Source organism: Apostichopus japonicus, chromosome 16, assembly GCF_037975245.1.
Source record: "Apostichopus japonicus isolate 1M-3 chromosome 16, ASM3797524v1, whole genome shotgun sequence".
Taxonomy (NCBI): domain Eukaryota; kingdom Metazoa; phylum Echinodermata; class Holothuroidea; order Aspidochirotida; family Stichopodidae; genus Apostichopus; species Apostichopus japonicus.
Window position 1 is genome coordinate 19,970,591 of NC_092576.1, and position 11,906 is coordinate 19,982,496.

General features: G+C 36.6%; 1 protein-coding gene across 1 annotated transcript; it reads right to left on the bottom strand.

The window, feature by feature from the left end:
- Positions 1-655: 655 nt before the first annotated feature.
- On the bottom strand, positions 656-10,478 carry LOC139983684 (proline-rich transmembrane protein 1-like). The gene is made up of 4 exons (XM_071997415.1): positions 10,355-10,478; positions 7,707-7,735; positions 6,494-6,625; positions 656-5,447 (listed from the first exon to the last, which is right to left on the bottom strand). The coding sequence occupies exons 1-4, from the start codon at positions 10,359-10,361 to the stop codon at positions 5,304-5,306; spliced, it is 312 nt and encodes a 103-aa protein (XP_071853516.1). The 5' UTR covers positions 10,362-10,478; the 3' UTR covers positions 656-5,303.
- Positions 10,479-11,906: the final 1,428 nt, after the last annotated feature.

An 11,906-nucleotide genomic window follows, 5' to 3' on the forward strand; every position in this document is an offset into this window, starting at 1 on the left:
CACCCTCCAACCCCCTCTTCCAATATTCTCAGTTGCTGCCAGCAAAACAAACAACCACGCTGACTGTTATATTTATTATTACGTTGATTTTAAATGGCATAGGTCACGGTGACGTGTAAAATAAACCAAGCTACAGAAGGTCACAAGGTCATCATATTGTTGTACTCTGTTAAAAGATCAAGCCTGGTATAACATATAACACCTGATTGTCTATATACCTACTGTGTTGATATATGCCGCTAACGCATGCTAGACGGAACGCTTAGCTTATTCTATTCTCCATATAAGATACATGTCCTCGTGTATAGCTAAATTGCTCGAGTACGCAGCTTTTTTAGCTTTAATGTCTGTTTGGGGCTGGAATAAGTTTCAATAATAGAAGCATTCCTATCCATTTTTTATTCAATTACGCCATTGTTGAAGCTCTGCTGTACTACCACGTAAGTCGTAACGAGACAACTTACAATGTGAACAATATTAACAAACGAAAGACGAATAAAAACAGCAATGTACAAATTCAAAGGAAACTGGCAAGCCAGGCGTTTTGGTAATCGATATAACTTTATTGTCACTCAAGTAGGCCTACCTTCACTAAACCTGTAAAAACCCAAGACATATTTACTATTGTCCTCATATTTACACTTGTCAGTGAACAACTCCGAAGAATCTTGAACAAATTTGAACAACAGGTTGTAACGACTTTGAGTAAACATTAGTTTCAGCAGCCAACAAGCACGCTGTCGTTCATCATCTGTCAGTACTTGCCTGATTCTTGTTTTATGGTCTTCTTATTTTGAGTGATATGAATGATAATAAAAAATTAATACTCTAAATGTATTTGCATGGAGCTCTTCTATCTCCATGGTATTAAAATTTTATACTACAGTACATAACGTAAAATTGCTCTCTAACACGTTATACCCAGACCTATCCATGTATAGCCTACGTACATGCCACAACAATCCAACACAGTAGCGGCTTCGTACCACCTGACAACGGTGTCACGCATTTTAGCGATTTGAAGGTCACTCGATCGCGCCATCTTTTTACACCCAAAACAATGACTCATGCAAAGGTTTGGACGAAATCCAGATATTATCGTCGAATCTTTTCAAATGTTCACATATAGAAACATTAGAAGCACCATATTTACTCTCGAGTTTTGAGAGAGTAGAATATACTAGTTAACTGAATAACAAATTACGGATATTTAGCCGTGCTTACACAGCTGTTCTAAAGTGGTGGAAACAAATATCCTGGCATGCATGTTGTCAAATGTTGTACAATCCAACGTAAGGCTCTTAACTAGTTACAAATGGTATACGAAGCCTAACCGTTTTTATTTTTAACATGCTTAAATTGAGTAGACCTAAATATAGACGAAACGGCTTTACAGAAATATTTGGTCCCCAGGGCCATGACGCTGAGCCGGGTACTCTTAGATTGAGGGGCAACAACAGTTTATGGAAGAGACACCAATAACAGGAGGGGCACAATACTCATGTCCTGTTACTTATGAAATTTTCGTACACATGATGGTGGAACGGATTAGGGGAAAGGTGTGGGGAAACAGTAGTCTGGACAGGGAAGAGGACATACCACCTAGGCCCCCAACCTGGCTATGTGACTGCATGGGAGGGGTGAAAACATTCATATGGAGCCATACAGTCACCTAAGGCAAGTGCTCAGTGAATAATAAAGACTGACAAACACTGCAAAGTAATGTTGAGGTCAACCTTTTGAAGGCTATTTAAATCAACAAATGTTAAAGCTAAGTGAAACATCTTCGAAAAATTGCTTCCTTTTTAATTGAAAGGTACCTAAAAGTAATGAAACAACCATAACAAGGTGATGGTACAGGTGGTTGGAAAATATGTCAAACCCCACTTTTGTTCCATATCACATCTGCAAAACGGTTTTGGACAGAATTTCCCAAAATATAATTCCACTGTACTTTCTGACTATTTTAAATGGACTTATCAGATTGGCTGAGAGGAGACAGGTGTAAACATACAACATAGAACTTAAAATGGAAGAAGAACAATATAACTTCGAAAAGAATCTAAATTAGGCCTATATAGTTTAACTTATCGAGCAGCAACAAACTGTTTCGTGGAACCAAGTTTAATTTCATAAAAATATGTTCAAGATTCCCTTTCGCTTTCCATTCCGTTTACATGTTTCCTTCGAAGTCGCTCACAATTCTTTGCATTTATTTAATTTTAAGAATTCTTTACAATCCGAAAAATTAATTGGGCACTTCATTGCCTAACGTTGAGAATTAACGTAAAATATTAGCTTAGGTCGACGCTTTTGCGTGAGCTGTTTGTTCAATATGCTGCAAGCGACAAGCCGGAAGTAGCTTAATTCTATGTGGAGTATTTTTTTCTGCATTAAGTTTGTGTATGAATTACGTACAAATCTACGGTTGAAAGGTTCATTGGGCTGTCTGTTATCAGTTCAACTTTTGACCTTTGTACAATTATACTCGTTCTATTGAATAGCTGGCGCTAGTTATATTTACGCAGAGTTTCATCTATAAGCATGGAGTTGGTAAATCCTAAATCAGGGTGTAACCGGTGGATTTCAACGACGCAGGTACGTGTGTTGGTAGTGTATGGGGTATGGGGGTTCTTAATTCCCCAACAGGTTTCGTAAGGGTATGAACCTTTACGGAAGTTCCAGCGGCGGATCCGAGAGTTTATAAAGGAGGGAACATTTGGCCCTGCATGGGAAAGTTTTAGCCGACTCGTTGGAAAAACAAGGTAAAAACGTAGACGTCATTTTGGAGGATCTGTATATATACTGTAACTTAGATCCATAATTAGGTCTAAACGTTATGATTTATGTATAAAGTTGGTTTTTAATCTCCTATACCCTTAAATCTTAGGTCCGGATGAGTGGTCTTATTCTTCCCCGACTGAATTAAGAAAGACATACGCGACTGAACATTCTCTCGACTGGGGATGGAAGCCGGGAACCCCACCCCATGCAACTGGTTCGTTTGACTCCGAGCTGATTATACTGATATATAATACTGATATATAAAACTGATATATAGATGGATACCTCTCTATATTTAGAACATCAATGGGGTACAAAAAACATTTGAATATTTATCAATTGGGCAACTGAATTATGACTTACTTGTAATCAAATGAAGAAACAATCACTGTCTCACAAATAGTTAAAGTAATGTTTAAGATCAGTAAGATGACAAGAGTGCACAGAATAACAAAACAATACACAAAAGACGTAGGCCTACACATATTTAGTGTTTAACTCAACGGACAAGCCATGTTTAAATGTACTATATACTTAAAAGAATTGTCTGGTATAGGCCTTAGAAAGTTACCTTCAAAAACGATAAATAATTTTCCAAACATGTTACCAATATATGAGAACGCTAATGTTGCGTTTGGCAGAGAAACGATTTTTTAATCGCTTAGGATGGATATTTCAATTACATTTTGAACAGTTACGAACGTGACGTCATCTTCGAAAATGCAGATTGCGACATAACCCACGCTCCGTACAGTCCATACAGAAATCACAATAAAAAACTTAATTTTCGTTGAAATTCCTTTTGAATTATATATGGGTTTTTTTTAAATCGTTAAGCCGTCATAGATGTTGTGCATCGGTGATTACGTGAAGATAATTTTGAACAGCAGACTCTTCGTTGTTTACATTGCGCTGTTCATCTCAAATGCGAAGAATGTTTGCATGTGTAGGCTACTATAACGTTTACAATCGGCCAGTTCTGCGAAGCCTAAGCTTCTCGGTACTACATTCTGCTCTGACATCGATTCCGTCAAGTCTCATCTGTCGATGTTCCAAATTCTTTTCAAGCTTCCTTTTACTGTAAAGCTAATACGTGAATTTCATTTCAACGAATTCGAAGAACGGTTTAAGAACTGTTGTTTTAGTGTGAGAGTGTATTATGTGCAACGATATGTACGTACCAACTGGGAATGATAGGCTGTATACGTACGTTAGCGATGTGTACGTAATACATAATAGGCAATCCCCTGTGCGTGTACACGCGAGAGTGTAGTTGCTGCGGAAATCAGAGTGCTAACGTCAAGTCGCTCGTTTTGCCTACTTGCCTGCAATACGTCATTCACGAAATTGATGCGTTCTAACAAACAATGCTTTTGGTGAGAAACTAGTGAACTGGTAAATCAGATTTCTACAAGAAGAAAACGTCGAATGGGGACAATTTTTACATGGTTAGAAAGAGAAAAATAAGAACTACAAGGACAATGTATCCAAATCTTCCACCAGACAATTCCTTTAATCTATGCAAGGAAATACCGTCATAGAATATGATCCTTTTACACTGAAGTGAGGTGAAATCTAAAGTGATGGGCTTGACGAAAAGCTCTGAAAATGGGATTTTCCTACAGATAGATTGTCTGTAAGGCAAATCCTGCGAGATTAGACTAATAAAGGATTTAATGATGGGGTTGTAATCGGTCACAAACAGAATGCTGACTTGTAATTTTATAAGTGCCCATAGTTCCATCTGCTAGCCCTTAAAAAATGCCCTGTACGATAAGCTGGTGAGGTTAAATGACGTTCAAGAAATATCCAGTTACATAGATGTTCGTAATCACGTGGGCCGGTGCAAATGAGTTTCAGTCTGTCTGAATTATTGGCAGACTTTAAGTAATATAATTCTTAAGACTACGTGGTTGAAAGCTCTGTAAATGTAAATGCACGTAAATATCAGTAGGCTTATAACAATAAAACTATCTATATTTACCAGTGCATCCAAAGTATTAAGCTTCTGGAGTTTAGACACTTCTGTGGAACACTTTATATTGTCATGGAATGAATAAACAGTTCAAGTTCAAATTAATTGCGTGTTTCTCAGCGACCGTTTAGCCAGACAAAAAATATCGTCACTGTTTGTGTAATAATGTTATGTAAGTGGAAACACAGATATCACTTCCTGGTCCGATTAACTTTACACTTGGTAGATATGGGCCTAGGTATGAGTTGTAGAGCCTGCATGACGAATGACGTCATATATGGTCTAAGGTCAAACGAACCAAATATCACGTATACTCGTAAGCCAAAATAACTACAGTAACTATAATGACTATACATAACCATCTGAGTAATATACAAATAACCAAAATAAAACTGATCTTGAACTATGAATCAGAGACATGATATACGGAGCAGTTATCTTTTTCTCCCTCAAACCAGATTGGGTCGGTTTGAGAGTTTACTTGCGGTTTGGACATTTCCAAACTTGCCCCCGTCACCCCAGTCTCTTCATGCGGCATCAAGTTTTAAGTAGCCATGGTAATGTTAAGTATAACAGAGATTGTTATCAAGATTAAACCAATAACAAGAGAAATCAAAGACAACTTTTTTGCTTTTGCTGCAGCGTCTTGGGCCCCATCTACATCCCCACGGTTGAAAAGATCTTTGACCTGAAAAAAAAACAGAGGATAGTAGTGAATGAAGAAAGTTGTAAACAGAATAATAAAAGAATGGTCCAGGTCAAAATTTGATATGTTTAAGAGGAACATAATCTACGCACTCTAGTTAAATTTGCATTTAATTCCTTTGCACCGTTTTTGAGATATTGACAGTTGAAGTTGCCACCTTTATTACCAAAAGTGAAATTGGAGCAAACAGGTGTTACGTCATAGTTACACACTGACAAATAATGTTTTGACCTGGACTATTCTTTAAACGTGCCAGAACGCGTCTGGTATAATGAGTTTTTCATGATTCATAACAACGATAAACCATATCAAGTGACTTCCTCTTTCGTCTGTTCCTTTCTTGAACTCTTTAACAATCGATAGGTGCAGAAAGCTAATCAATTCCTTCATTTAAAAGTCACAATCAATCAATATATTGAAAACGATATAGGGTTGGAGAAAAACGTAACTCTTTTGTCTTTTATGTTTGCCAAATCCAAATACTTGAATAACGCATTGGTTTCATTAGATTTTATGACTAAATATATTAATTATAGTTAATTAGAGATATATACCCGAGTCACTGGGTTATAGTAGCTTATATCTTACCTTTGACCGAGTGCCGTGCCAATGATTCCAAAGGTGGTTGGGAGGGGACTTAAAGTTTGCACCGACTGATCTAAATATAAGGGGCTGAACTTTCACTGAAGTACCAGAGGCGTATGAAATATTTAATAATGGAGTGGGGGTGCCCTCTGATAATTGAGGGCGACATTTATGTGAGGTGGCCTCCCCCTATAGATTTGTTTTGTCATTCTAGATGTCAAGTATTGCATTTTGTTACATGCTAAGATTATACTTTAAGGCTATAAGTAGCTCTAAACAGAAAAATAAAAGTATACTACAAAATACCGTAAAGAACTCGTGCATGCCTTCTAGTCGCAACCTTATACTGCAGGATTTTTGCAATAGATTAGTAAATGTCTTGACAGGCGTTATTTTATTTCATTTTCGTAGAGTATAAGGATTAAAGCGGATAAATCACTTACTCTGCTAGAAAACACAATCGCTGCGATACCAGTGGGAAGGAAACAGCATATCGTTACAAAAATAGCTAGAGCCATGTAATTATTAGGCTCAACTTGAGAATCACGAGGGATAGTTACTGTGGTTGGAGTCACCTAGAGAAAACACATAATTTATCATTGGTTAAGAGATACAGTTGTCATTTTATTGTGATATAATGTAGGCCTATGTAAACTTACCGCGATATTGATTTAATTTCAAACATTGAGGTGAGATACACTCTGATGTAAGCTTCATGTTGAAACATTGTTAACATTGAGCAAAGATAAGAACGTTTGTAATGTAACGTTTGTAATGGTAACACATGCACGCATGATTATACAACGTGTTTAACGTTACTCTTTAACAGTCATATTTATTGTGCAGCCTAACAGACAGAATTTATTACAAATGGAGGCTTTATAAAATCCAACAATTTCTCAAATGGGAAAATCCCCCCCCCCCCACCAACTTTCACACATCTAATCCCGACCCTTGGTTCAATTATAAAATCATCAGGTCGTTTGGTTATACTGTTTTGTCTTACTACTACCACTGTACAGTTAAGTGATACAATTGATTTGTTTCATCGATTACATCAGCTTTTATAAAGAAACCTTCGTGGATGTGTATGTACATCAACTCACCCAGGTCGTTTTAGGTTATTATTATTATTAATGTATAAAAGCTTTGTTAAACATCCGACTTCCTGAATCACAGCTGAATCACACAAAACTTCTTGGATGCAAATTTAAATATGATTGTTTTGTTTTTTTCTTGATCTCTTTAAATGCAATATCGTTCAATTGTTTAAAACTTCCTCTTAACACCTACTATCTACTCACACATGCATGTCACATACTTACCCTTGACTTACCATGGTGAGTGATACAATTGATTTGTTTCATCTATTACATCAACTTCAATAAGGAAACCTTCGTGGATGTGTATGTACATAAACTCACCAGGTCGTTTTAAGTTATTTCTTATTATTGTTAATGTATAATAGCCTTGTTAAACATCCGACTTCCTGAATCACAGCTGAATCACACAAAAGTTCTTGGATGCGTATTTAAATATAATTGTTTAATTTGTTTTAGGGGTTGTTTTGCTCTCTTTAAATGCAACATCGTTCAATTGTCTACAACTTCCTCTTAACACCTACTATCTACTCACACATGCATGTCACATACTTACCCCTGACTTGCCATGCTGAGGATTTGGATCTGAAAATAACAAGAAAAGCTACTAATTTTTAAACTGGCGAAATTGAACGAGATATAAATTGTCCAGTGTAATCGTTAATACAAATGGAGGTTGGGTGTGGGGGGGGGGGGGGGGAAGTATCTGTCATTCGTATGAGCGACGAAGGTACTTATCTGCTTTAATGATATGAAAGATTTAGTAATGACTGAAAACGGCAAAAAGAATGGGTGATGGATTAGGAACCGTAACGGAGAACGGGGTGGGGTGGGGGACAAGGGGATGGATAAAGAATTGTAACGGAGAATATTGAAGGCACAGGGGATGAAAAAGGAACTATAACGGAGAATGGGAGGGACAGGGAGATGGATAAGGAATCGTAACGAAGATGGGAGAGGGTCAAGGGGATAGATAAATAACCGTAACGGAAGACATGGGAGGGACAAGGGTATGGATAAGGATTCGTAACGAGAAATGGGAGGGAGAAGGGGGTGGATAAGGAACCGTAACGGAGAATGGAGGAGGGAAAAGGGGATGCATAATGACCTTAACGGAGGACAGGGGAGGGACAAGGGGATAGATAAAGAACCGAAAAGGAGTATGTGGGAGGAATAAGGGGAGGAATGAGGAACCGTAACGGAGGATGAGGGAGGGACTAGAGGAGGAATGAGGAACCGTAACGGAGAGTGGGGGAGGGACAAGGGGATGAATGAGGAACCGTAACGGAGAGTGGCGGATGGACAAGGGGATGGATAAGGAATCGTAACGGAGAATAAGACGGACATGGGATGGATAAAGAGAGAGGCATACGACTCTGCCGGGCAAATAAGTGGGTAGAGACCGTTGTCAGGATCTTGGAGGTAAAATACATTATATCTTATATATTACATTAAATACCTGCCGCGGTATACATTCGACAACGTAGTGATTCTACAACAACCAGTAGACACTGAATTCAATATTAATTGATCAATTATCTACACCCTCCTCTTCTATGAAAACCAGGCTGGAAAGTGTCCCTTTTGATAATAAGAGTGTACCTTTTTGTAATTTTTGTAATATTAAAAAGTACTCATGCAGCAATGGCAACATACATTTTCTGCTATAATGCTTAACTTATAACGGCAGCTCAATAGGGCCATGACAATTTTTTTTTCGTTTTTCCGACTATTTTGTCGATTTTTTTAGTTAAAATTTCGTATGTTTGAGTTACACATATGTTTTTCTAACTTTTTTTCGTTTTTATGGCTTTTTGTTACGCTTTTAAACTTGTTTTTTCGTTCTTTAGGCTTTTATTTTCGCTTTTCAGACTTTCTTTTTTCGTTTTTCAGACTTTTTTTCTTGACCCTGTACCATTGGTGCAGTATGTATAATGTGTTGTTTTTATGTTTTTTCTCGACGCACCTTTTATCAGCATGGAACCAAAATGAAAACTCATATATGATTTGAAATTTGAAACGCAGTTTGCCTCAAACTTGCCTTATCAGAAAAACGAACAAAAGGCGAAAAAGTTTGAATATCCGAGCCTGAAATAAAATGTAAGCAATTGCTTCCTAGACAAGCTAGCAGCCATTGCAGCAGTACTTTTACATTGACCATAGACAGGCGAAGCGTTTGGCTTTCCTTGTTACAACGCGAATGCAAACACATTGCAAGTATAGGCTAGGCAAAGTCGGAAAAACGGGGGGGGGGGGGAATTTCAGAAAACCGAGAAAAAAAATCAGAAAAACGGGGGGAAAAGTCAGAAATACGAGAAAAAAGGGCAGAAGAACCAAAAAAAAGTCAGTAAAACGATTTCCTTTTTTTTTTGGGGGGGGGGGGATTATGGCCCTATTGAGCTGCCGTAATTTATAGACTCTTGCATTGAAAAAAAATGTTTGCAAGAAATATCTTCTATATCTATGCAGGTGGGCCACGATACCTGCTCGCTGGCTGTTACGTTACGGGGCTTCTTACTATAAATGTGTGAGTTTCTAATAGGACTCATTTATCAGAGACTTTTGAGATAAGTGTTGTTGTTTGTTCGCTTAAATTAGAAGAAATAACTTATATATTCGTGCAGGTGGACCACGATAACTGCCCACTGACTGTCACGTTAAATGGCACCTTATTGTACATGCTGCTTGTTCGCTCAATCAAACTTGGAAGGGTGTGTTAAATCTCAGTGCAGGGTGCCTCTATAATTTTTGCTTTAGTAAAGCTACTTCTGTTTTCAATAAATTTTGATTGAAAAATTAATATCAGGCTAGTTTTAATGCTTATTAACATTTACAGTTATAACATTTGCGATCAAGTGATTGAAAGAGTAAAATGTAAGTTTTCAAACAATGGTCATTACAATTGAAAGTTACCTAAAACTTTGACAGTTTTGGATGTCGATGAAAAAAGTCTCTCATATATGCAGATTCTGATTATATTAGCTTAGTACATATCTGGAATCATAAGAATATACTCAAAGCGGTTACACAACTCAGATGATGGAAGAATCCTATTCCTCTCACTGCCTGCGTTGTTCTTATCAACTTGTTTTCAACAAATGAAACACAACCCATGCAATTAATAACGGTTTTATCATATTGTTGACCAATGTATTATAAAGCTTTTGACTTATTTCCATGCAAGGAATTCAAGTTGTTACTCACCATACATCACGGGAACGTTTTCAGGCAAAGAGTACAAGCTGCTGTTAGTATGTTTAATTTCGTTGTGAACTAGTTTACATAGTGAGTGGTTTAAATATATTTAGGATTATCTTGCTGGCGGCAAATTAGTGTGTCTTCTTAAACAAAACGAAAATGGAAAGGGGAAGTATTAACAATGTCGTTCTATGCCGGCTATTCATTGTAAAATATCAATTACGTCACTTCCTCTTCAGCAGAAAACAATGGTGTTCGTGAGATATTGAGGGAAGAACTTTCAGGTAACCAATAAGCTATTTTACAACGAATTTCAAAATCTGTTGGTACCAGACTTGATCTTTATACTGCTACAGAAAAAGGTAAATGTCGAAATCATGCTTCTTTGATTTACCATAAATCGCCCATGAAACGATGGAACTACATGTATGAAATACAAAATATTATAGCCCCAATTTTGATGGTGTCACACAACATTGTTCACCTCTGGCGGTTCTATACACATTATTACACCCCAAATTCTATAATTCGAATTATTGTTATATCTCTAATTCGAATTCGTGATGTATCTCTAGTTCTTTGGATATCTCTTATTCGAGTTATTGATATTTCTAATCCAATTTTGGATATCTCTAATTATTTTGGTACCTCGAATATAATTTAGGATTTATTTATTTCGAATTTGGATTCGCGAACTCTTTTCTTGATATCTCTAATTCAAGTTTGGATATCGTGAATTCAATTTGAGATATCTTAGATAAATTTCCCTGCTTAATATCTTTAATTTATTTCTTGATATCCTACATTTTGAGATATCATAAATACACTTCAAGATATCGAAAATGCAATATCTGATATCTCAAATGTATTTGAGGATATCTGAAAATAATTACAGATATCTTAAATTAGTTCGAGATATCTGAAATTAATTGGAGATATCTCGAAATCAATTGAGGATATCTGTAGTTTTTGAATAAATTTGAACACGGCGTTTCATACGTCCTTGTTAAGTTTTTATTTCTCTGAAAATTTACACAAAGGTTTCAATGCCATGGATATCCCGGATTGAAAAATATGGTTGGAATAAATATTTTGTGATGATTATTTTTTTTAATACTTTTTTTACTGTTAATTCACATATATATTCATAACTCTTAAAAGTTCAAAATTAAGCAAAAGAAAAAGAAAGAGACACAAAAACAAGTTTCCTGTCAATGTATAATGGAAACACTTTCAAAATGGGTTTTAATTTCATTCTTGCAAAGAGATCATTTCTTTGCCAAAGGTAAACGATAGATTAACGTACTGTAAATTTTCTGCAATAGCAGGTGTTACTCTACACCACATTCCGTGAGCATTTTCAAGGAGAGAATTCATCGGCAACAGCATACTGAGTGACGTCATCATGACTTTGGGAGTGTTTCCTTCTTTGTTTCAAATTGACGATTATAAAAGATTTCATTTTTTGTTATTCACATGAACTAAAAGCTAACAAAACAAAAAGAATTGTCTGTTGAAGATACAGGAACTGTTCATGCTGCCAGTTTGCGTGTTTTGA

Coding starts and splice junctions, on each gene's coding strand:
- LOC139983684 (XM_071997415.1), bottom strand. Junction 6,626..7,706: donor CTCAGCATGGCAAGTCAGGG/GTAAGTATGTGA, acceptor TGTTTTCTCTAG/GTGACTCCAACCACAGTAAC. Junction 5,448..6,493: donor CGATTGTGTTTTCTAGCAGA/GTAAGTGATTTA, acceptor TTTTTTTTTCAG/GTCAAAGATCTTTTCAACCG.